The sequence below is a fragment of the Choloepus didactylus genome, chromosome 2 (assembly GCF_015220235.1).
Source record: "Choloepus didactylus isolate mChoDid1 chromosome 2, mChoDid1.pri, whole genome shotgun sequence".
In the NCBI taxonomy this organism is placed as follows: domain Eukaryota; kingdom Metazoa; phylum Chordata; class Mammalia; order Pilosa; family Megalonychidae; genus Choloepus; species Choloepus didactylus.
Genome location: NC_051308.1, coordinates 195,590,494 through 195,617,901, shown reverse-complemented (window position 1 = coordinate 195,617,901; position 27,408 = coordinate 195,590,494). Strand labels below are relative to the sequence as shown.

General features: G+C 33.9%; 1 protein-coding gene and 1 long non-coding RNA gene across 5 annotated transcripts in view; one reads left to right on the top strand and one right to left on the bottom strand.

Annotated features, from left to right (window-relative positions):
• NRDC (nardilysin convertase) overlaps positions 1 to 27,408 on the bottom strand; it is a 101,033-nt gene that overhangs the window by 15,252 nt on the left and 58,373 nt on the right. For all 4 annotated transcript variants that reach the window (XM_037827243.1, XM_037827244.1, XM_037827245.1 and 1 more), the window contains 13 exons: positions 22,853 to 22,926; positions 20,788 to 20,883; positions 19,633 to 19,755; positions 17,651 to 17,708; positions 15,874 to 15,947; positions 14,443 to 14,512; positions 11,298 to 11,375; positions 9,880 to 10,000; positions 9,740 to 9,798; positions 9,430 to 9,484; positions 3,251 to 3,355; positions 1,027 to 1,150; positions 426 to 512 (listed from right to left, as the gene is read on the bottom strand). In XM_037827243.1, coding sequence (XP_037683171.1) covers positions 426 to 512; positions 1,027 to 1,150; positions 3,251 to 3,355; positions 9,430 to 9,484; positions 9,740 to 9,798; positions 9,880 to 10,000; positions 11,298 to 11,375; positions 14,443 to 14,512; positions 15,874 to 15,947; positions 17,651 to 17,708; positions 19,633 to 19,755; positions 20,788 to 20,883; positions 22,853 to 22,926 — 1,124 coding nt within the window. The remainder of the gene's footprint in view (positions 1 to 425; positions 513 to 1,026; positions 1,151 to 3,250; positions 3,356 to 9,429; positions 9,485 to 9,739; positions 9,799 to 9,879; positions 10,001 to 11,297; positions 11,376 to 14,442; positions 14,513 to 15,873; positions 15,948 to 17,650; positions 17,709 to 19,632; positions 19,756 to 20,787; positions 20,884 to 22,852; positions 22,927 to 27,408) is intronic.
• On the top strand, positions 6,165 to 26,422 carry LOC119527340. Its single transcript, XR_005215369.1, has 3 exons — positions 6,165 to 6,385; positions 21,691 to 21,740; positions 26,085 to 26,422. It is a non-coding gene; the product is annotated as an uncharacterized LOC119527340 (long non-coding RNA).

Here is a 27,408-nt window from a genome sequence, read left to right as displayed (position 1 = left end):
ATTTCACAACCATTACATTGACTTCACAACCCGTTACAATGATTTCACAACCCTCCCATGGGTTGCAACCTACAATTTGAAAAACACTACAACTTGACAAAATAATGGCAATTCTTAAGGAGACTGATGTGAAAGGATCAGTTATAACATGCAAGAAAAAACATAAGCTTCAGAGAGTCCCAAGATCTGTATTTAAGTTCTGGTTACTCAATTCAGAACTGAATATTCTTGGTCAAGTCATTTTGCTTTTTTGAGACTCATTTTACTCATTTGGGAAAGTAAGAAAACAGTATTGCCAACCCCAGACTGTTACTGGGAAGTTCAAAAATGAATTCGGGTTTTCTTCATAAAACATTATAGGCGCTAGATGTTTTGTTTTATTGGTATGTGGATAGATTATGTAAAATGATTGCTATTTCACTGACCAATGTACTTGTTTTCAGCTGGAAGATGAAGATCTGGATTTAATTCAAAATTACTATTCCATAGTTCAGCCCAAGAGTTTTCAATATCTGTAGCGGAAAAAAAGATCCGATAAACAATGCAATGTTCAGAATTTTCTTAAGCGAATCATCAACTGGCCTTCACGAATTGATTCTCCTTTCTCAAGAAAACTGCGAGTGACATATCCAGGCATTCTAAGAATCTTGCTATTCAAGGTGTGGTCCCAGCAGCATTGACATTACCTGGGAGCTTGTTAGCAATCCAGAACCCTCCCCAGGTTCACTGAATCAATATCTTCAGGTGATACAAATGCAAACTGAAGTCTGAGAAGCACTTTTCTAAAACACAAAATCTGCTCCAAAATACCAAGACAAGAGAACTTTCTCATTGGCTAATAAATGTAAATGTAAATACACTAAAAAAATTTCCTGCAAAGCAGTATAAGTATTTTTCATTTCAAAGTAAACTTAAAAAGAAAATTATACTTTTTTAACAGGAAACATCAGATAAATTATTAAGGAATAAAAATTTCCAGGTGAGTCAGATATACCTAAATGAAGAAAAACTGTTAAAATAGTTTACCTTCCATACTATACTGAGTCCCAAACCACTTCTCCTTGAGGTCACATTTTCCCTCATTAGCACCAGACAGCAGAACAAGATTTGCTTTCTGAGGAACTAGCTGATTAAGGGCTTCAGCAATGACCTATTGGGATGGGAAGAGGGGAATGACAAACACATAACAATAACAATTTTAACCTCATATATCTCTGTTAAAAAGGAAAAGTCACATTATAAGTCCCCAAGATCCTAGCATCTTGATGCTCCTTGTGCTAATTATCTGTTATGTAACCCAGAAAAGCCTATGTTCTTTTAATCCAATCTTGTGGGGGCAGACCTATTGTGGGTGGGAGCTTTTGATAAGGTTGTTTTCATGGAGATGTGGCCCAGTCCATTCAAGGTGGGTCTTAATCCTTTAATGGAGTCCTTTAAGAAAGCTCACAGAGAGACAGAGCTCAGAGAAGCTAAGATATGTAATCCAGTTTGCCCCTGGGAGAAGCCAAAAGAGAAGCTAAGACAGAAGCCCAGAGTCATTCTGGAAAAACCAATGGAAACTGGAAGCTAAACCCGGGAGAGGACCAGCAGACTCCGGCCATGTGCCTTCCCACATGATAGAGGAACCCCAGGTGCCACCAGCCTTTCTTCAGAGAAGGTATTGTCCTGTTGATGCCTTAATTGTGACATTTTTATGGGCTCAGAACTGTATATTTGTGAACAAATAAACCCCCATTGTAAAAACCAATACTGCATTTCGGCAACTCTAGCAAACCAGAACACTCATGAAACTATCTATCTACCATCCTTGAAACCCTAATTTACAAAGCTTCATTAGTATATCAGTTGTTTCAAATATGTTGCTTGAGAATACTATATAAAGTGCTCACCTCAAATCCTACACACTTAAAATACTAGTAGTAAAAAAAAAAGCTATCATTTACTGAGCTTTACTTATGTCAGGCAGTGCTTAACATACATTATTTCATTTAATCCTAAAAACAACCCTAAGGTATATCCATTTTGTAGAAAATAACAGTGTTAAGAGGCTAACAGTTAAGTAATTTGCTCAAGAAAAAGATTAATTTTCACAGAACAACACGGTTAAAAGTGGCAAAGTGGTGTTCTACCCAAGTTTATGCATGCTTCCAAAGACGACACTCTTAACTGCTATTTATTATACCACCTCATACCCAAGAATTAGTAGAAGTATCTCAATGTAGGACCTCCTTTGATAATTCTTCAGCTATGATATGGACTAAAGAAAGGATTTTGTGGATTAAATTTGGAACCCCAACCACCACTTAAACACCATTTCTTCAAGAAGAAAACAATAAATGGTGGTTCAGAAAGAAACACTTGGGACCCTGGGTACATCCAGCCTAGGGAGATGGCCAAGAATGTGTGGTTGTTGCTTCCTCCTTTACCTGTCTATTTCCTTGTTAAAATTAATAGTTTTGGGATACTTTCTAAAGGAATGTCTCAACCTTGGTGCTATTGACCTTAGGCCAGATAATTCTTTGCTGTGGGGGGCTGTCTTCTGCATTACAGAATGTTTAGTAGCAGCCTCTGGCCTCTGACCACGAGATGCCAATAGTACTTCCCATGCTGTGACAACCAAAAATGTCCCCAGACATTGACAAATATCCCCTGGGGGCAAAATGAAGAATTAGTAAAATGGTCTCAATATACAGCCTCCTTCAATAATTATAATAGGAACCCTATCAGTAGTTAAGAACCACTGCCCTATATGATGCAAAATGACTTACTCTCCAAGAGTAGTGGAGAGAAGACTGTGGTGACTATTTATTTTAATAGTATCTATAAGTAATATATGTTTCTAATTCCATCTTTTATTTTTCTTGTAAATATTTGCAAAATTATTAAAAATTTAATTGTCCAAGTGAATTAAAAGGTGAGCTAAATAACTCTTCAAGTATGCTCAGAAATTACACCAATCACATAATTCTAAGGAATCACTTTAACTATTTTAGTAAATATTTCAACATTCTAAAAAACAGTAAGAATAGTACCTAAGAAGACTTGATTTTCCCCTCATATTAAAACATAATGGTACAAAAATCATGAAAAATTGCCCACAAAACGATAGATGTTTCTTCTGTTTAAACAAACAAAAAAACTGGACTAAATATGACTGAGTTTTCTCCATTCCCACAGTTCTTTAAGTATACCTCTGTACTTTCTCACCCTTCTTTTCCCCTAAAAGTTTTAGAAATGGAAACCTCCATACTTCTGGCTTGTATTCAAAAAGAAGCTGATCTCCAGTGAGAAAGTCTTGCAGTGGGTAAAGCTGCATGTTTTCACACATATTTTCCACGTACTCAACTGGATCTGTCTGTAAAGAGGTAAAATTTTACACATTCCCATTATTTTCTTTAATTCACCACAACATACAAATACTTTTTTTTTTTTTTAACTTTAGATACCCCAGTAATTGCGGCTTAAGAATCTAATGCTCAAAATTCCAAGAAAATACAGCCTGAGCTACTACTTTAAGTAGCTTAATCTCACACCGCTGCAATCACACACTAAGCCGCACAACACCCTAGGTTCATGCCGTATCACAGCATCTCAGAGCAATTACGAAAATGAACTGTAAATGCTTGTTCACATGCCAAGAGACCACATGACTGTGGGGTTCAGAAAGACAGGGTTTTCATCATTTTATCGATACAGTACTATCAGCCAAAAACTATTTGTAAGTATGAATCAAATGAGTGCAGATGTCAAAACATGATTGTCTTTAGATAAAAGTCTTGATATAAGAAATTACATTAATCAGTATATTTAAAATCAAAAGAATGACTGCAAGTGCTCTGACCTATGAAATGGAAATACTTTTCTGGAGGAAAGCAATCATAGAGTACACAGATACACAGATTCTTAAAACTGATAGGAACTTCAGATACCAAGCGGTTCCATCCCCACATTTTACAGATGAGGAAATAAACTCAGAGTGATTAGGTAACTTGCCTAAGGTCTCACAGTGAGTGACAGAGTAGACACTAGAGCTCTGCTTTCTTAATGTATCAGCAAATGCTCCTTCCACAACACAACACTGCCCAATCCCTTAGTAAACAATATGAGTTGTTCTCTCATCTAACAGAAGACAGAAAAAAAGTGAAGATCACTGCATTCAGGGAGGGGAAATGGGACCTGGATACATCAAACTAGAAACTATAGGTATTTGTTATCAACTACATTATGACATAAAGGAGTCAGTCTTTTTTTTTTTTTTTTTTTTTGGTGCCATTTCAAGGAACAGGCCTGAATCAAGTTAAAGTGTTATTATTTTTTAAAATGACTCCTCCTACCCTGTTATAATTTTTATCAGTTATTTTCAACAGCCACTTATTTATAAGTTAACTGCTGTAATAGGTATGCTACAAAACTGAGTGATTCAAAGTATTCCTATGAGAAAATACTAAGGAGCCAAAGTAAAAACAGATCTTTGGTGTCAAGGCAATCGAGAAAATATTGAGAATAAAACACTTCAATGTCAGCCTTTAATTTTTTTTTTTTAGATATAATTCACATACTATAAAATTCACCCTTTAAAAAAAGTGTACAGTTCAGTTGTTTTTAGTATATTCACAAAGTTGTGCAACTATGCTGGTTTGAATCTATCATGTACCCCAGAAAAGACTATGTTCTTTTAATCCAGTCTTGTGGGGGCAGATCTGTTGTGGGAGGGACCTTTTGATTAGGTTGTTTTCATGGAGATGTGACCCAGCCAATTCAAGGTGGGTCTTAATCCCTTTGCTGGAGTCCTCTTTGAGAGGATAAAAGACAGAGACATTTTCAAGAGAGTTTAGAGAAGCTAAGAGAGACAGAAAACTCCCCCAAGAGAAGCTAAAATATGTAATCCAGAGTTTGCCCCCAAGAGAAGCTAAGACAGAAATCCAGAGACATTTTGGAGAAAGCCACTGAAACTAGAAGCTAAACCCAGGAGAGAAGGATCAGCAGAGCCAGCCATGTGCCTTCCCACATGACAGAGGAACCCTGGCTGCCATCGGCCATTCTTCACAGAAGTTATCATCCTGTTGATGCCTTAATTTGGACATTTTCATGGCCTTAGAACTGTAAATTTATGAATTAATAAACCCCCATTGTAAAAGCCAATCCATTTCTGGTATTTTGTATTCTGGCAGCCATAGCAAACTGAAACAGATTTTGGTACCAGAGAAGTGGGGTGCTGCAATTTGCAAATATCAAAAATGCTGGAATGGCTTTATAAATGGGTAAGGAGAAGATTCTGGAAGAATTGTGAGAAGCTTGATAGGTAAAGCCTAGATTGCTTTGAAGACTGTTGGCAGAACTATGGGCTCTAAAGATACTTCCAATGAGGCCTTAGACTGAAATGATGAATGTGTCATTGCAAACTGGAAGGTGATCCTTGTTTTAAAGTGGCAGAGAATTTGGCAAAGTTGAGTCCTGGCATCAGATGGAAGGCAGAATTTGACAGAGTTCACAATATCTCCCTTTTTGTGTCTGGCTTATTTCATTCAGCATTATGTCTTCAAGGTTCATCCATGTTGTCATATGTTTCAAAACCTCGTTCCTTCTTACTGTCACATAGTATTCCATCATTTGTATATACCACATTTTGTTTATCCACTCATCTGCTGAAGGATATCTGGATTGTTTCCATCTCTTGGCAATTGTGAATAATGCTGCTATAGACATCGGTGTGCAAATATCTGTTCGTGTTACTGCTTTCAGATCTGGTTATATACCGAGAAATGAAATTGCTGGATTGAAGGATAACTCCATATCTAGTTTTCTAAGGAACCGCCAAACTGTCTTCCAGAGTGGCTGTATCATTATATAGTTCCACCAGGAAGGGAGAATTTGAAAACAATGAGCTGGGATACTTAGCTGAAGAGATTTCCAAATTAAATATGGGAAGTGCAGCCTACCTTCTCCTTGCAGTTTATGGTAAAATGCGAGAGGAAAGAGATAAGCTGAGAACTTGGGTACAAAGAAACCAGAAATGGATGGTCTGGAAAATTCTGGTCTTCCAGAAAGTGAGACCCCAGAGGATAGTGCCCCACATGAGGATTTAACCAAACATGGAACCAGTCAGCCATGTCAGGATGAGCTAGGCTTGGAGATGGAGTTATCCAGGAAGAATATGTGGAAAGTACTATTATCTAATGGTTTTGAATCCCTGTATGCTGCATGCCAAGCCAACAAATTTTTTGCAAATTCTGTGCAGATGGAACCACTGCCAGTCTGGACTAAAAGGGACAGAAAAGGGACAGACTGAAGGAAAAATTACTTCAAAAGCAGAACCACAGAAGGCAAGGTCTGGAGCTAAGACAACTCAGGATAGGAGAACGGACCCATCCGTGCATGTGGAGAGGTGAGCTTGCCCTGGGGTTCAAAGAGGGTGGAGCACATTCCCCAGGGATTGGGGAGAGCCTGGCTTCAGAGAGGGGAGAGACTGTGCCCTGAGATGGCAGAGAGTCCAGGTGTCACCCCAATGCTTGAGGAGGGTGGGGTCGAGAACAAGGTGGTCTCCCCAATGTTTGGATATGTTGGACAGAGCAGGGCCACTGCATAAACCCTTGGAAAGGGTAGGACTGCCACTCTCAAGCCCCAAGGATAAAACGTCATTCTATAAGTGACTCTCAGACTTCATAATGCTTACTGCTAATGCTGAATTCAAGTTCCTGTGTGAAATAATTATTTTTAAGTTCTTAATTAAAAAATATTCTGAAAAGGGCATTCCTGTTTGCCTTTGTAGCAGAAGGCCCTCAGAAACATGTTTGAAGAGGAGACATCGCTAACTTTGTTTAAAGCAGAAATGTATAAACTTAAAAACAGAAATGAGCTACTTGAGTTAACTTAGCATTTCATTCAGAGAAGTTTATTTTTCTGATTTTGTGTTGATTAGGTTATAATCTAAGATGTTTTGAGCTCATATTTTCCCATCAAGGTAAGTATTTATTAATAAATACTATGAAATATGAAAAAATGTGGAAAAAAATGAAAAGCTACAAAATAGGGGGACATCAGTAAAAAGACACTTTGAAATGTCTTGCTAAGAAGGAACTACAGAGGTAGAGAGAAAATGTCACTTAAACAACCTAAGCTAGAAAGCCAATCCCAGAAAGAAAGGAATTTGTGTATCATTTATAGTTGTCTATAATTCTTGCTCCCACTCATTCCCTGCCAGTTCTGACCCACATGTTATAACCACAGCTGATGAGAAAACTGAACAAAATCATTTCTGGTAAGGTGGATAGAAGGTTATAGGTTCTAAGCGTATCAATCTATTTACAGGATCCTCTAATGGGCAATAGAAGTCACTGAATCCTTTGTTTTCATGGAATAAGATGTCTATTTCAATTGCGAATGACTTCTCTTCAAATATATAAAGCAGCCTACATAGAAGTCAATGGCAACTGGAAGCTTATAGTTTTTGTGACTTTAACCTCATGTACTTAAGTCTTCCCTACTTATAATAGATATTCAGAGAATAGCCTCTGGTGATGATCCAAAAAGCCAGTGTTCAAGATGCTCTATGAATTGGTTCTAAACCAGGGGTTCTTAATCTAGGGTCGATGACACCCCCAAAAGACATCAGTGGACATATTCAAGCGGCCCATGAACTTGATTGGGAAGAAATTACGGATTTAATTTCACTAACTTCTAATTTAGCCTTTCTTTTAATTATGAATGTAAGCAACAAACCACAGTAATGTTAGCAGTATCTGTAACTTTATCACCAATAGAAATCACAGATATTTTCATATCACAATCTAGATGTTGCAGATATCTAAAAACATCATTTATGCTCATTGCTACTACAAAATTGTGATAATCAAACATACTATTATTTAATATATTAATAGACACTGTGATGGTTAGGTTCTTGTGTCAACTTGGCCAGGTGATGGTGCCCAGTTGTTGATCAAGCAAGCACCAGCCTAACCATTACTGCAAGGACATTTGTGGCTGGTTAGTAAACCAGAAATCTGGTTTATTAAATCATCGGTCAATTGATTGCAAGTGTGGCTGGTTACATCAACGAAGGGAGTGTCTTCTGCAATGAGAAAATTCAATCCCTTGGATTTAATCCAATCAGTTGAAGACTTAAGGGAGAAGACAGAGAACCTTCACTTCTTCAGCCAGCCAGCCTCTCCTGGGGAGTTCATCGAGGAACTTTGTTGGAGTCACTAGCTCGCTGCCTGCCCTATGGAATTTGGACTCGTGCATCCCCATAGTAGCATGAGACACTTTCATAAAATCTCATATTTACAGATATCTCCTGTTGGTTCTGTTTCCCTAAAGAACCTTAACTAATACAGATACATACTACTATTTTTTACTATTTTGAGAACTTTATTTCAATATTCCTTTGTAATTTACTGTATTTTATTTTATATATTTAAAAAGACTTACTCTGTAGACTGTATATTAGTTAGCAGTATTATGTCAATGCCGTATTCTTGAGTGTGACAACCGTATTGAGGTTATGCAAGAGAATGCCTTTGTTCCTAGCATGCTAAAATATTTAGGAGCAAGATATTATGCTACCTGTAATTAACTCTCAAATGGTTCAGAAAAATGCACACACACACAAAAGGAGAGAAAAAATATAGCAAAGTATTAAGAACTGGTGAATCTAGATGAATCTAGGTGAGGGGTATAGTAAGATCATTATGCTACTATGGCAATTTTTCTGAAAAGCTTAAACGTTGGGGGTGGGGGGATGGAAATATTATTCTGAAGAGGTTTACAGGATTCAACAGACTGTCAGAGGGATCCATAGCACAAAAAGGATTTAAAAACCCTGTTCTAAACACCTTACCTTTCAGCCTTACATAATACCTTCCTATCACATACCCTTTGCAACAGACAGGTAAGATCATTCATTTTTAACACGAAATACTGCAGTTTCCTACTTTTGTGCCTCTCTTTGCCTAGAGTGCATCTAAACTTTATTATTTTTTAAGATTCAAATCAATTGAAATTTACCACATTCATGAAGCCTTCTTGATCCTATTCCAATAAAGGTAAATGCTCTCCTTACTCTGAAATCCCAAAGCACACTGTTTCAAACACTAAGTATTGTAATTACCACAGATTATCTTCTTGTAGAATGTTCCTTTGTTATATTTGAATTCCCAAAATATCAAGAACCATAGCAATGTTTATCAAAGGGAAAGACTGATAATTTCATAAACATGAGCTACATCAGTCTGCCTACTCCTTTATTCCTCAATATAAATACTCAAAAACGTGACAGTTAATTTTCAGATAGCCTCAAGGCCATCTTGAGACCCACATGACAGAGGACGGCAAAATTAAAACTCCAGTGACACATCCAAAAAGAGGAATAACCACACCAGTTTCAACTTGGTCATAGGTAACATTCAAAAAGAATTTGACTTCTAGTACCTGTTCTTGGTAGTGAAATTCATTATCCTCAATTTTCTGAATTTCTTGAAAAATTCTGTGAAAGAAGAAACTATAATTAAAAGATGCATTGAAATTTCTCATTAAAATCATCAGTAAGAAAAGAGAAAAATAAAAACAAAGGAACTGGCCAAGGAAACGAAAATCCTTCATATACATTTATATGTGGAAAAATAAGGAACCAGTAAAGGACAGAGTAGGAACGGCCTGAAAAACCATCAGGCATGTCTATTGGCAGCCTGAAGGCTATAAGGACGTGACTTTTAGCCATATTCTATGAAGTATTTATTACCTTTTTTCTGGGCCTAGCTTCTGCAGCATTTTTAAATACTGAAAGACAGTATGAGCAACCTGAAAACAAAACATCCAATTAGTCTTCTGCACAAAATGATATCTATAAAAGAGAAAAACAACTTTGTTTTAATTATTTACCTCATAAAAGTGTTCATAACCCTCATCAGTCAATGTAATAGAAATGCTAAACACTGAATAAGTAGAATTTTGCTCAAATCCTGTCTCACCATTTCCACCAAACAGCGCAAGAGCCCAGCATCTACAGGTAGGAAAAAATCCAAATAATATCTTGGGATTAACAGTCTATAAACACTTCAAGTTAGCAAACTGGATAGGCTTTCTATGTAATATCTGGAAACTTCAGCTTTTGAAACAAACATATACTTTCCAATAGTAAGCTTTAAAGTACAAATTTTAAAGGCACAAGGCCTCCCTAGAAATTGTAGCACATGCAGGAGTCACCAGCAGGAAATAATAGCTGTGTTTATTTGTTTAAGGGAGATACTAATACATATCAAAACACAGTAAAACATTTAAGTTTTCTGAATACAGTAATATCAAAATTATGGTTGCTGGGGGTCATTTCACTTATCCCTTTTTTAACCTGTCTCCCCAGAAGAATATTTAAAACACATGAAATATCATCCCTACTTAGAATGTCAAATGAGATCTTGGAAACCTACATAGACTGTCTAGGAAACCAGCAATGAGATACTACCCTTTCCCTCCTAGAATAATTCTCAAAACCTAAAATAAGGAACAAGCCAGAGGTTTGAAATTCTAATAAAGGTCAGTAAAGTAGAAAATTTGTGCACATCTTAAAGCCATATTATGTAAGACAAATATGTACCTAAAGTCATTAGTTTATTCTTTTATAATAACCCTGCTCTCTCGGCTTTCTTTGAATATTCTAGTATACATCAATGTTTTAAAGTACTTCTTAAAATTTTTCACTTAAATTTGCATTCTTGAATTAGTATATATCAAATAAAACAAGGAATTACTTTAATCTATTGGTCCTGATTCTAAACTAAAGTTATATTTTTATTATTTGGCCACAGGCAACTTAAATGGGTACTAAAGTGCACTGGGAAACATTCTACTAACATGGCTACATCTACTGTTCACAGTTCCACATATTTATTATGATTTATCTGCCCAATAAAAGTTTCTCTCCCCCTTTTTGTGGGAGAGAGAAGGCTGGAGATCCACAGCATTTAATTAATTCAACTCCTTAATATTTTGTCATATGTAAATTCTTAGTGAGAGCTAACCCCTTTTTATGTAATTTTGGAATCTATTTTATTTATGATTTTTAAAAATTTGTGCTACTACTTCCAACAAGGGCTACCAGTTAGCTTACAAGAAAATAGTCAAATATAATATGGCTGTTAAAATAGTCTAGGCTATTAAAGTGACTATAATTAAGCATTAAATCTGATTCTAGGTTTCCTGGCAGCTAAAGCAAAAAGAGAAAAGAATGGTTATATAACACTTATTATCTATTATTTTTCAGAGTTTTTTACACTGAAATTGCTTATGAATTGGATACTTGCTTTTTTCTAAGATAAGAAAGAATGCTGCCTTTGCCTTCATGTCCAACCAGCCAGGAGATATAATGAAGTGGTTTCACCCTTTAAAAAAATATAAGGTCAGAAACCCAAAAAATTAAGGTACAAATACACATAAAATCTTACTTCTAAGAGTACAGTATAATAATTTAATAGGAGTAAGATAAAAATAGAAAAATATGATGAAATTTGACTCCATGTGAAATTCTGAATGAGTACAATCATTTCAAAATTCAACACTACTACTTTTTCTCTTGGACACTGTGCCGATTTGAATGTATTATGTCCCCCAAAACGCCATTATCTTTGATGTAATCTTGTGTGGGCAGAGGTATCAGTGTTGATTAGATCATAATTCTTTGAGTGTTTCCATGGAGATGCACCCCACCCAACTGTGGGTGATGACTCTGATTGGATAGTTTCCATGGAGGTGTGGCCCAGCCCATTCAGCGTGGGCCTTAATTAGTTTACTAGAGCACTATATAAGCTCAGACAGAAGGAGCAAGCTTGCTACAGCCAGGAGGGACACTTTGAAGAATGCATAGAAGCTGAGAGAGGAGCTGCAGGTGAGAGAAAGTTTGAAGATGCCATTGAAAGCAGACTCTTGCTCCAGAGAAGCTAAGAGAGGACAAACACCCCAAGAGCAACTGAGAGTGACATTTTGAAGAGGAGCTGTGGCCTAGAGAGGAACATCCTGGGAGAAAGCCATTTTGAAACCAGAACTTGGAGCAGACGCCAGCCACGTGCCTTCCCAGCTAACAGAGGTTTTCCGGATGCCATTGGCCATCCGCCAGTGAAGATACCCAATTGCTGATGCGTTACCTTGGACACTTTATGGCCTTTATGTAACCAAATAAACCCCCTTTAGAAAAGCCAGTCCATTTCTGGTGTTTTGCATCCTGGCAGCATTAGCAAACTAGAACAGACACCAAACTTAACTTTTTTCATGGCAAAATCTTTCATTTTTGTTTCATCCAAAATGGAAGTAATACAGATTATCATTTTAGAACCTAATACACTCTATTTGTAACAATTTTCAGTATTGCATCAGGCTTTGTAGAAAAGAGAAATACATAGCACTAAGGGTCAGAAAATCTAGGTTCTAGTTTTAGTTTTTCCTTTAAGTAAATGCATGACCTTGAGTAGCAGACTTAACCTTACTCTATCTTTCTTTTTCTCTTCACTTGCCTAACTACCTACTCATAGGGTTTTCATGAAAATGCAATAACAGGTGTGAAAATCTTTATTATATAATAACATAATACTTCTGAGTAGTTTATATGTTATTCAAATCATCTTGTCCTGTTGGTTTCTGCTATAATTTTAGAAATGCACTCCCACCAAAAAATTATGTACAGAAAAATCAAGTTACGAATCTAGACATTCTTAAATTTTAAAATTAGGTTAGAGAATTATATTCAGTAAACTCTTGAAAGTGAAGACATAATATTATGGTTTTAACTATTACAAGCAACTCCAAAAGCCCATAAGAACTTGTTAAAATACAAATTTGAATTACATGTAATTTGAATTGTGTAGAGGCAAAGCAGTTAAGGACAGAACCTAGCTAATTACACAACATTTGCACCTGAATGAAGCTAACTATACTGTGTATAGTAACTCTGCAGAGATAAACACTTTGCTTCTTTGTGAAAAATGGCTTCCTCAAAAAGCTAATTTACTGGTAATCCACATATATGGGGATTCAAAATGGTCTCATGTTTAATGTCACGTTAAACAAACAAACAAAAATCCATAAAAGGAACAACTAGATGGAAAATACAGAAATGTTAAGTCTTTGGAAAGCAGAATCATAGATAATTTTTTTTTGCTTTTCAGCAATTTTCAAATTTTCCACAATGAGCATGAACTACCTTAGTAATCAGAAGATAAACAAGGCTTTGTTAATTAAAAAGTAAAATGAAATGCAAAAAATAAAATTAGTATATAAAGTGTAATTCATTATATTCATTTTGAATATATTATATTCTTTTTTTTTTTAATGGATCCAGCCTTGAGGCTGACGTATATTAGGTTCTTAATATCTGGTAGTTCATTCCTATATTCATTATTTTATTCCTGAAAGATACATAAGAAACTATTACCGTTGGGCCTATCTTTGAGGACAATGACAAATGAAAGAAGCAGATTTTTATTTTTTACTTAATAACCTTTTGTCCTATTTTAATATTTTTAAAGTATGTATTACGTTTATAGTAAAAATTTTTAACTAATAATAAATTTTCAAATATGCATGTAATAATTTAAACACTTTCTGCACATGCTAACTTAACTACACCATCAATGTATATTAACATTTTCCTATACTGTTCTTGCATCGAATGCAAGTAGACAATACACAGCTCTCTGCATTGTCAATGGAGGCTTATTTTTCTTGTTAACTTCATGGAACTTGATTGCTTGAATACTCAAACGTATAAGGAACATGTATGTATTTTTTACTGAGGTCAGGAAAAACACATTACTCTTCTGCTTGTGTGTGTGTCCTCATGGTTCTATTTTAGTGGTTTTAAAAAATAAGTTAAATTATTTTCAGTTCATTAGTATTCTAATTGAAAAAGCATTTGCAGGTGCTGATGACTTTATCATTAAAGAACTGCTTTACCCTGCAATATTGCTCATATAGATAACCATATATAGATGAAAGTTGAAATATTTTACTATTTTGTATAAATCTGCCCTAACTTGTACCCAATTCACTGAAGTCTTTGAGATTTATGCTGTAGTCATATGCCAGGTTCAAAATTATTTAACTTTGTTTTTGACAAGATCAAACTAAATGGTCAGAACTGCCAAATAAATAATTAGCTATTATTGTATTTTTGTAATCAAAGTACTGAAGAAAATAATTACAAAAGTTGGCAGTCACACTAACATACTTAATTTCAAAGACTCAGGAAGGTCAACTAGTTTTAAGAAAACTCTAGTTTTCATTCTCAAACAAGACACTAAAATATACAGCAAGGCTTGAAAACTCCAATAGCAAAGTCCCAGTTTACCACATTATCTATATTTATGAATTCAGAAACTCCCAAGTTAAACAATTTAGCATGCTTTAAAAATATGACTCACTCAGTAGATAATGAAGTAAATTTGCCCTTGAACTCACCTGTAATGTTGCTGTTGAGGAGGAAGTGCCCATGTGATGGTCAGAGCATGAATTTTTCTGATTGGAACAACTAAACAAAAATATTTTTCAGAAGAATAGATATAAGTGTTTTTTCATAACTTCTACTATGATACAAGAATGTGTGTTTTTAAAAAATTCAATATATCACCCACCAATAAGGGGGAGAAGCGTAAACATAATGCAATTAATATTTCAAGTTGCCAATTTTCCAATATGAATAATGCAATTTTTGTGAATTTCTTTTTGATTGGGTTCTCAGGGTAGGAAAAATAAAGGGATAAAAGAACCATAAGAATATGAAATCCTGCTTAGGATGGATCACTTCTTGCAAGAAAGGATATGAGTTGAGGAGTCAAGAGACCCCTGTCTAAATCCAGCCCTACTACTATCTTGCTGTATATGCTTATATGAATTTGATAAAATCTCTTGCATTTAAATCTCCCTGAATCTGTTTCCTTATGGTAAAATCAGTGGGTTGGACTAAGTTATATCTAAGATTCTTTTCAGTGCTATTTGTCTATGATTCTGTGAGTCTAAAATCTAAAGCCAGAAAGAATATAAGCTAAAATAAGTTGCCTCTGTGAAGAGTCAGCTTAGATAGAATGGACCCAGTAGAAAAAAGGATGTGACAAATAGTCATTGATTGGGGAAGGAAAGAGACTGGCAATGGGGTTGGGGCATGGGGCGGAGGGTGGCAGGGGGAAGACCTGGGCAATAGGGAGAAAGAGAAAAAAAATCTGCTGTGATAAAAAAAGCAAAGAAAGAAATGGTAACATAAGTTTTCTGCAATGTTCACTGGACACATTACTAAGTAAATTATAGCATAACCTTGTGATGATTCATTATGCAGTTATTACCAAATATAGTATTAAATGAAAGAAAGCAGGAGACAGAGTGTATATACTTTATGATATCAACTATGTTAAAAAATATTCCTATAAAAAATTAGAAGAAAATTTGCTAAAATGTCTTCTCAGGGTGGTAAGACTACAGAATGATTCTTTTTCTATTTTTTTACTTTTCTCTACTTGAAAATTTTTCTTCATTTAACAAATAATGTTTTTACAATGAAGTTAAAAAGAAATGATTTCCAAAGTGTTTCCCTTTTTAAAAGCAAAAAAGAGCACACTAGGAAACAAACAAGACATCAAAGAACAAAGTCAGTCAGGATAGAAAGCAGGGAGAAAGCATGAAATAGACTCAAGAAGTAGCAGGGCACCAGAACTAACCAATCTACAGCCAGTCAGCTGCCTGCTGCGGTAACTGACTGGATCTCCATTGTCCATCCAATCCCTTTCCAACCAAACTACTTTCTATAGTATTCTCATTTTCAAAGAAAATTGGCAGCCTCAAGTTTTAAAGAATATGCTAAAGTTATTTCAAACAGTTTTAAACCTTTGGTTCACGAACCTCTATAAAGTCTGTTAAATGCTGGTGTGTCAAATGGATCCGTTAAATGGCCAAAGTTTGGTTTGGGTAACCCACTGAAAATAAAACAAATATATTAAAATTTAATTGGCAAAAGCCTTTATAAGCAGTATATTTAGGGATGTCTAACTAATAGGTATTTATAATCTATTCTACATACTCCTAGCTGAAATGGATTCTAAGCATGAGTGAATAGATGGTAACAAAGTCACAAAATCCTGAACTATATACCACTCATTCTTAACCTCAGCCCTGATAACAAAAACGGCTTGAAAACTCACAAAAAGATACCAGAAGACAATAAATTGAATTGAAGGGATTCTCCCTTACTATTTATTGCCTCTCTCAGCCTGTTCAATTTCAATTCTCCTCCCATACAAAGCCATTTCAGAAAAAACTTACACTAGAGATCTTTTTCTTTTTAATTCAACAAACATATGGAGTGATTATTAGATATAAAGCACTATATTAAGCATAAAGCACTGTACTAGATTTAGTCCTTCCTTCCAGAGGCATCCAATCTGGTTGACATATATTTTAACTTTAATATAATGTACTTCCAAAACATAGTCAACAGAATTAATATTAAATATCCAGAAGACTATTTAACTTGTCTAAATTAAGTTATTAATGAATAATAATTTGGAATATTTTTAAAAGCGCATCAGGGATTGACAGAACCAAATGAATCCCTCTATTAAATACACCTTGGATTTTATTAAACTTTCACTGTGAAACGTGTTCCAGTCTGCCATTTGACATTTCTATAGCTCATGCTCACTTTTTATCAAAAATCAAAACTAGAAAACCACAACTTTGGCATAGGTTCATTATTTTTCCTTATATAAGAAAGTACTGCTAATTTTCAATTTATATAAAGACAAGATAACACAACCAATCAGGTGTTATTACAAATTATTCTAACATTTTAAGCTAATTGTTTTTTCATAAATTTAAAATAATCATAGAATAAAGAACTAGAAAAAATCACTAGCTTACACACTGCTGCATGAAAAAAAACTGATTTCATTTATCTTACTAAAATGCAAACTGCTAGGGCTGAGAAGAAAGACTATTAACTGTTTCAGAGTTATTTTTTGCGTTCTTTATATCAAAAATGTTAACAGTAAAGTGTCTTTCAAATATTAGTAGTACTTGGATGAATGTTGAGGTAGACAAAAATGCTGAATAGCATTCTGAACTGGAATCCTATATACTATTTCTAATAAATGATAATTTGGTTTAGCTATATGAAATAGGCTTTTCAGGCAGTACGGAAAAGTAAGCCATCATCTACATTATTTATTTGATGAGGAAAAGTATTCCAAATCCCAAACAACTGGCTTAAAAAACAAACTTTCAGAACATAATTTGTTCTGAAGTAGGGGATACAAGTATATGTATTCTGCCTCTTGATACAGTACTTGCTTTCATATCACAGCTTCAAACACCTTACACAGTAATAGAAAAGTTCTGAATAAATATAAAAGGAAGCACTAGACTATACGTTTACAAGCTGGTAAATTTTGAACTACTGAAACTATGGAAGCATCACTGCTCCCAGGAAACCTGGGTTCTCATCTTAGTTTCCCTACTACAAAGCTGTGTGATTTTGCCAAAGTTATTAAAACTTTTTAGGCATTAATAACACCACTCGTTTAAAAAACAAAATAAAACAAAAATTTTGGGGGACTTATACAAGAGGATATGATCTCTTTTAGTTTTAAAGGTTTATAATTTATGAAAATAAATGTCTTACTTGTTCGGAATCTGAGAGAAGATCTCAGTTACCCATTTTTCCAAAGTATCCAACGTTTCTGGGGGGAGACAGGGAAATGCAATGTTGTTAATTCAACACAATTAGATTTCTCAAACAACTTCAACTAAGAAACAAAGGGGTGCTTTAATCTGGGCATTACTTGTTACTTTCACTCTTTAACCAGTAACGAATAACAGGAAAACTCATAGTAGATAAAAAAGCCTAAGATACATAAAATTTTGTTAGATCCTTTATTTCTACTTGGTAAATCTAAAAAAAAAAAGCAATAAAGTAAAATAAATACATAAATAAATAAATAAATAAATAAATAAATATTTTTTTTCATTTATCACCAGGCTAGTAAGAAGGGCCAAGAGATAATAGGAGTATACCAACCATTCTCCTATACTCATCCCAAAACTTACTTCCTCTAGGAAGGTTTTTCCTGACTAATCCACACTACACTGACTTCCCTTCTTCTTGGCGTCTCATCGGCACTATTATTTCCCATTTGTTGTTAATAATTTACACTTGTTGAGGATTTAATCAATAGCAATACTTATTCTTACATATAATATGATTTCTTATATATAACATGATTTCTATCTTCTTTTGATCCCTTATATTTCATAATAAATTATTTTGAATTTCTAGTAAAACACACGACTATCACTGGATAGCATCTATTACTATCACTCATACCATTACTGCATAGTTTCTCTTAAGTTCTATCAGGCACATGAGTTTCAATGATTCTCAATAGAGAAGGCCTAGTGCATAAAAGGCAATATGCAAATTAGTCTAAATAATCAAGTCTAGATTTATTCTACACTAGTTATACAGATATTTGACTCTGAAATAGTGTAAAAATGCTAAAGCTCCAAAAGTCTATTGAATTTACATTGTATAAGGTTCTCTTATCAAAAATCTGGGACTTATTTTTAAAATGTGCAACAAGCATTAATAAGCTCTTATATTGTCATCAAAAGGGAAGAAAATGTAAAAGAATTAGAAAACCTAGTGAAAGAAAATGTATATGCATGAAATTATTCAGAAACACAGTAATCAAAAATTGTAACTTAACATTACATACAGAATATGAAATTCCCTTTATCAACAAATGTTGTATGGGGAATCTAGAAGCACATTTGTATTTGAACAAAAGATCTACTGTGCCACATCTATAACTTTACATTCAAGTCAACTCTGGTGGACTAATTTTGAACCTAAATGCAAAAATGTTTCATATGTAAGTACCAACTCAGTTTTGATCTCAGTTTTGACAGTGGAGGGGGTAAAATTTTATTAAAAGGATAAATACTTTAGGATGAGATGATTATATTTTTAAAAAATGTGCAAATTATAAGCTGTCAAAAGGACTAGTTTAGCAATTGCTTTACTTTGAAGAATAGCCTAAAGAGGTTGATATATAAAGAAAACAAAAGAAAGATACCATGGTTTCTTTAATGAGAAAAAGTTAACACAAGTTAGCAAAGATAATGATAATAGGAGAGGTACTCATCAGCGTTTTATATTTAAAATAGTTTTGCCATCATCACCATGATCTATCTCAATCAGGCCATTTTACTGGATGCTATTTAAGGATGAACAGAGAAGACACCTTGCCATGTAAAAGTGTATAATCAACATAGATTAAATGTAAAACCACACATCAGAGGCAGCTGAATGAGGCTTAAAAGATCAATTCAAGACCTATTAGTAAATTAGTACATCATAATGTATTTTGTAGATAAGACCTGTAATCTGTAAGAGAAAAACCATGTTCTTGAGAATCAGATGTCCTTGTATTTCCCTGAGTTTTGTCATTTGCTATGTGATCTCTCCAAATTCTGATTTCCTTTATTTTATATTAGGGTCAGCACTAAAGTATTAACAGCATATTGCAACACTGATCCAGGCAAACAAATCCTAATAATATACTACTTTGGAATAATTCCAAAAGCCACAGTAGACAATATTACCTTTCGATTGAACCACTAAAGTCATGTAATGAGCAGAGTAGTAATGCATCCAGAATTCTCTCAGTCTAGAATGTGTATCAGTATTATTCTTTTTTGGCTCATGTTTCAGAGTCTCAGCATTTCCTATAAAAAGATGAAAAAGTTTATAGAGATAACTAAGCTTTAATATGCACATAGAAGTATTCTACACCAACAATGCATGTTCTGCTACTATACATGATTAATGAATTAACCTGACTCAAGAATATTGAACCAATGTGTAATAATAATATCAACATAAAACCAAAGTTCGTTAATGTCAAGAAACAATTCTGAAGCATATAATACCTTAACAACAAACAGTAATTGCTTTAAGCCTCCTTGCTTAATAATTATTCTAGTATTCAACTCTGGAATTTATCTGTAAGTTATTTTAATAATATTCTGCCTAATTCTTAAAAATAAAACACATTAAACAAGAGTGCCACATAAAATGTATGTAACTGTACAAAATGGACAGGGAAGCAAAACTCTCTTTGAATAAAGTACAATTTATATCAACTCATTCCAAATTCTACTCAATGGTCAGGAAGCTATAACTGAATTCTAATACCAAAAAAAAAAAAGCCACTATGAAAAACAGGTACCATGTAAACAAAGAGCTTGCCAGTTTAAAAAAATTAAAAGGTCACAGCTCAAAACTATTAGAGATGTCACTGCTAAGTCTCTGTTGATAAAGGGACATGTCAGATTGAAGCAGAGCACAGACTCTTTAATCAGATACAGACACGATGAAATCCCGTATCTGCGACTTACTAGCTATATGATTTAAACAAGTTAGATAACTTCTCTAGAGTTTCTTTATTTTTGTATGGAGTTAATAATGGTTTAATTATCTCATAAGGTTGTTGTGACGATCATATGAGATAATAATTCGTGTAGTGTTAGCAGTGTCTGGCACCCAGAAAGCATTCTCAGCTATTCCCAGCTATTTAGCAACCCAGTGTCAGGGAACCAAATTTAGGCGTCCTTAATTACTGTCTATTTGAAAACCTATTGAGAAACTAAAGCCTAGCTACCCTAGCTCAATAACTTTCCATTCTTTTATCAGCTTTTCTTATTCTCAATCTTCCTTACCTAGAAAGTATTAAATAAATGAAGTATTTAGTATCTTACCCCAAAAAAATTTCCCCATTGGATGTCCAGGTCTAGCAAGGCTTCCAAACAACATTTCTTTTCTGTTTGCATCAGAAGGTCTTGCAAGCTGATATTCTGTCAGTTTTAAAGAAACACTTTAATAAAATGAAATTCAGTATTTGTTTTATTATCTGGAAATTCAAGCGTATAGAACTGAAAACAAGGAAGTAACAAAAATTAACTTTATGAATCATGCATTACAAGACTAAAGTGGGGAACTTGAGGATCTTTCTCTATGACTAACATTGACTTCAATGCAGGGCACTGTCAAACACAACTGTAAATGTGGAAGTTAGCACCAGGTAATAATTTCAAAAGTCTTGAAAGAATCTCTTCCCTAAATAAGTAAGTGGGGAAGAATTAAGAGAAAGGAAAATGACCCCATGAGAAGAAGAATGTGTCAGGGTAGTTGAATCTCCCTTCATCTCCTTGGAATTAGCCACCCAAGCATGCAAGCAACTAAAAACATATGAAAGAGACAATTAACATCTATATGAGAGAAGAAAGACTGTCATGTATGACATCTGATTACTGGGCTTTCAAAACTGGAGTTAGGAATATTAAGGTAGTTTATTATGCTAGTTACAACTTACCAGCTCCTCCATCTCCTGAATCTCAGGAAAATCCTTCATATTTAAAAGATTAAGTGACTAAGGACATATACCTACCCATTTGTGTCAGATCACAAATTGAAATCTAGGTGTCCTATCACTAAAAACAAACAAGAAAAAAAAAAAAAAAAAAAAAAAAACAGGGCCTTTAGCTAAGTTCATCTTAAACTAAAACTATTGTGTATTTCTGTGTAATTTTAAAAGCATAATAACAAGATATTCTGACCCAAACTTGTAAAATCTAATTAGAGGCCTACTTTTTTAAACACAGGTTTTGATCCACTCCAGAAAATGAATGAAGAAAAACATACTTGGAAGCATGTAAGAGAATGTTTTTTAGGCCTCAAAAAGTGGGAAGGGTTTTCAGTTTTCCTTAGTCTTTCTAGTTTTTCATCCACTCAAGGAATATTTATCCGGATCTATGATAACACAGAGACTTGTTAAGAAAGTAATAAAAAATGAAGAAAACACAGTCCTTGACTTCAAGGAGTTACTATAGCTAGGAGGAACCTGACATCATCCCATCCTTTTTTACAAATATATTGAGGTCCAAAGCTAGTGACATTTCTTTGAGTAAACACAGTTCTGTTGACTTCAGAGAGATAACTCTCTGTAGCCAGTTGTAGTTTACTCATCCTAGTGAATGCAGTAAGTCATTATGAATACTAGACCCTGAAGTCAAGAATCAAAATACTAGAAAAGGAAGAACGTAAATAGAGATCTTGCAAGTCACTGAAGTCCCCCCCACCCCATATAGTATTGTATTTTTCTAATGCTCAAACAAGGCAAGCAAGATTAATCTCCAGTGGTGCTTTTACACTGGATATTTATAGCATAACTCTATAATAAAAGCCTCACCCTATTCAAGCACACAGTTCTCCTTACTGTCCTTATTCTTTAAATCTCAAAGATAAAAAAAGTCACAAAGAGGAGTTAAATACATTTCCTGCTCAGGGATTTTCATTTCTTCATCTATCAATATGTCACAACTGTTTTCAGAACTACTGATATCCAAACCACAAAGCACCTACCTATACACATTAGGACGGTACTTAAAATAAAGCCTTGGAGAAAATGTTTCTTCATACAAAAAGATTAAGTGACCTTTTAAAGCATAAAACACTCAGTAGTATCTTTAAGAATTAGGCTCCTGTCCTGGAAAAGATCAGTCATTATGGTAAAAACATCAAAATACAAAAGCTGAAGAAACTAAAATTTACCTTCCTTTTGATTTATTTCACATCTATAGTGAATGAGACATTTAATGACTTCAGGAATAAACATGACATGCCCAGTAAAATTCAGTGCTTTGCAATATAAATATAAAATGGGCTAGTGATACAAAATGATAAAGTACTATTTAAATAGCATTTTATTTAAATAACTGGTTCATAAAGGAAAAATTGTGGTCAGACATAAAGCACTTTTCTTACCACTATCAACAGCTTCAACTTCACGGTCAATTGCATCTCTGATCATTAGTGGATGGATGAAGAACTGGGCCCACCTGAAAAAAAAAAAGACTGAAATTTTTGTTTCTGTTCAGTAAAAGCTTTTCATGAATCAACATCCCTTTTTATAATTAAGAAATTTTACTAAGTTTGAGATTTAATTCACAATCATATCTACGTAAAATCTAAATATTCTCTATTTCTATATTTTAAACTAAAATCTACAAACTAACCATTTTATTATGAAATATAACACACATACAAATAAGTATATAAAACATGAACAAAGAGATTAATACATAACTATAAAGCAAACACTTGTTTGACCACCACCCAGGTCAAGAAATGGACCACTTGCAAAAACCTAAAAGCACCCTTCATCTGTGTGACCGACCCTTCACAAACACAACCCTTACCCTACCCTCGGAGTAAACCAATACCTTGAATGTTAATCACTTTTCCACTTTGCTTTATAGTTTAACCATCTATGAATGTATTTCAAGATCAGTTTCTCAACGTTTTTTTTCCCTGTTATTGCCCCCAGGGAGCCTTTTCAGACATTTTGTCCTAATAGCCCACCCCTACACATGAAATTTGAATACTACCAATACACTGTTTATACACTCTACATGTATCTGTGCTTTTATATATAAGAAAAAGTATATAGAACTTAACTCATTTTATTCAATGCAGGGTTACAGATGACTAAAACAATATTTTTAAGTTAAAAATTAAATTTTTAAAAGCTCTTAGTATTTAACTTTAGTTATAACTATATTTGCTAAGTAATTTTTAACATAATTTATTTACTTACAGAAATTTATGCATCAAATTACATATGAAAATCATCCAATTATATAAATACACAGAAATAGCAATGCAATCGAATGTTTAAAACTCATCTAAAACTTACTTTCTAGAAAAAGTAACAAATTGAAAAAAAAATTAATTTCCTGAAATTTTTAGTAAGCTTAATTTTTAACTTTTGTTTGATACAAGAAGATAACTAGCTACTAGATATTCATTTAGATATGGCTGACATTCTTTTTCTTTTTAGCACTTGACATAATTAATGATGAGTTGAACAACTTTTGTTGCCTAAAGTTACAAAATAGAAACCATTTTTATTTAATTCTCAAAACCCAAGTCATACACAAAAACACCAAGGTTCAAACATAAATAACATCTACAAGGCAGCCTGTAGCAGCCAACAGGTACGTGCACCACTCATCATGACTTCAAGATCAGGCAATTAATTGAAAGTCTTCCATTCACACACAACTATTCACCAGTTTTGTAGCACTGACCTAGCTATATTTTATATAACTTCCATGTATCCAAGAAAACTGAAAGAGAAATTAAATACTAATAATAAAGATTTTATCAGGTAGAATTAAGTTCTGGACAGTCATAAAACATTGTAATAGCTAAGATTTTTTTCACCACCCAAGAATAAATTTTGCCAACAAAGGAGATGATACCAATGTTGTTGAGAATGCATGTTCTAAAAAATATGGTTCTGTTCCTGAACTTTATATAAATGGAAACATAATGTATTCTTTTATGTCTGATTTAATTAACTCAAAATGTTTTAATACTCATCCATGATGGTACATGTGTCTGGAGTTCACTTATATTCATTGCTGTATAATAATTTCACTGTATGAATTTATTCATCCATTCTACTACTAATGGACATTTGGGCTGTTCTAGGTTTACACTAATACAAACAATACTGCCATAAACATTCTTATAAATGTGTCATTGAGCAGATGTGCCCAAGTTTATCTACGTATGTATCTAGGAAAGGAACTACTGAAATCTACAAACTAACCATTTTATTATGAAATATAACACACATACAAGTAAGTATATAAAACATGAACAAAGAGATTAATACATAACTATATGCAGGCATATGTCTAACATGACAAAATACCAAATTTTTCCAAAGTGACTGTACCAATTTACACTTGCATCAGCAGTTCCAATTCCTCCATTCCTCCACAACCTCACCCTCACTGGATGTTGTCAGACTTTAAAATTTTCTACAATTTGTTGGAAGATAGTTAAATGTCTTATTTTTAATTTACATTTTATTGATTACTTATAAGGTTGAGCAATATTGCATAGATCTATCAATAGTCTGAATTTCTTCTTTTGTACATTATCTGTTCAAATCTTTTTTTGTTAAGTTGTATTTTTATCTTATTGATTATATATTCTACACACAAGCCCTTTTTTGATACATGTATTTCGAATACGTTCTTCTACTTTATATTTTTTTCCCATTCTCTTTATGGTGCCTTTTGATGAACATAATGTACTATTGATTTTCTTTTATGTTTTGTGTTTTTTGTGTCTTTCTTTGATGAATCTTCACCTATGCTGGTGTTACACTTATCTCTAAAACATTTACAGTTGTGCATTTAACTTTTTGGTCCATAATCTACCTGGAATTGAATTTTTGTGCACACTGAGCAGGAGGGAGCCAATTTTGTTTCTATCCTCATGGAAGCCCAACTGCTACGGCACCACTTCTTTAAAAAAGTTTTCTTCAATGCTCTATATCCACCTATCAAAAATTAAGTGTCCCCATTTGTGTTGGTCTATTTTCAAGATCTCTATTTCATTACACTGCTCTCTTTGCTCAGCCCTGTGATAATATCACACTGTCCTAATTACAAAACAGATCTTAGTATCTGGTAGATCAAGTACTGCCACCTTGTTCTTTCTCACCTTCAAAACTATTTTCACTATTTTTGGTCCTTTGCATTTCCTTAAAATTTTAGAATCAGCTTGTCTATTTAAAAATAAATAAATCTTCTGAGATTATATTTGGGACACCACTAAATCTGTTAATCAGTTAGGGACAACTGACATCATTAAAACAGTAAGGCTTCAAATCCACAGAATATTATTCTCAATTTCTTTTGGTCTTCTTCAGTATATCTCAATAAAGTTTCAATATTTTCCCATAAAGAGGTCTTATCTATCATTTTTAGAATGACTCCTGGGTACTTGATTATTTTTAGTATTACAAAGGTTTTTCTTTTACTTCAATTTCTGTTACTGTCACATAGAAAAACTATTGACTTTTATCATTTAAAATCAAGCTACCTTACTAAATCTTCCTGTTAATTTTAATAATTTTCTATTACTATGTTCATAATCATCTGAATAATGTATTTTGCTTATTTTTTTCTTGCATAAGATGGTGAGCAGCTTGAGAGAATGAAGAATAGAAGCGATGACAGCCCACATCTCTTTTCCCTAATCTCACATGGAAAGTTTTCAATATTTCACCATTAAATGTTCATTTCCTTTTTTTGTTGTTGATACCAAGTATCAGACTAAGAAAGTTGCCTTATACACTGTATGCTAAGAGTGCCTATCATGAATAGAGAACTGAATTTCATCATGTAATATTTTTCTACACATATTCAGTTAATATGGCTTTTCTCCTTCAATCTGATTTGAGAAACTGTTAACTGATTTTTTTATTCATTTTATTGATATATTCACCACCACGCAGTCATACAAAACAAATTGTACATTCGATTGTTCACAGTACCATTACACAGTTGTACATTCATCACCAAAATTAATCCCTGACACCTTCATTACCACACACACAAAAATAACAAGGATAATAATTAAAGTGAAAAAGAGCAATTAAAGTAAAAAAGAACACGGAGTGCCTTTGTCTGTTTGTTTGTTTTTGTTTCCTTCCCCCATTTTTCTACTCATCCATCCATAAACTAGACAAAGGGGAGTGTGGTCCTTATGGCTTTCCCAATCCCATTGTCACCCCTCATAAGCTACATTTTTATACAATCGTCTTCAAGATTCATGAGTTCTGGATTGTAGTTTGATAGTTTCAGGTATCTACCACCAGCTACCCCAATTCATTAGAACCTAAAAAGGGTTGTCTATATTGTGTGTAAGAGTGCCCACCAGATTGACCTCTCGGCTCCTTTTGGAATCTCTCTGCCACTGAAGCTTATTTCATTTCCTTTCATTTCCCCCTTTTGGTCAAGAAAATGTTCTCCATCCCAGGATGCCGGGTCTACATTCCTCCGCAGTTGTCATATTCCACGGTGCCAGGGAGATTCACTTCCCTGGGTGTCTGATCCCATGTAGGGGGGAGTGCTGTTAACTGATTTTCTAATGTTAACCCACCTTGTATTCCTAAGAAGAACCCAACACAGTACTGATATATGTTATTGTTCATGAGTCTGCCCTATAATCTTTCATATTTATACTTCCTTATATCAATACCATGCTAGCTCCATAAATAAGGGAGGAATTATATCTTCTTCAATATTATGTAGAAGTCATAGGTTAAGCCATCTAAAGTGAAAAATTAATTTGTGTGGTTTTTTCATTACTATTTCTTTAATGAACTTATTATTATTATTTCTTCTTGTGTTAGATTTGTTACAATTGTGTTATAATTCTTTAAATTATATTTCTGGCAATAGGTGCACCACATTTAATATTTTTCATTTACTGGCATTAGTTGTTTAGAGCACCTT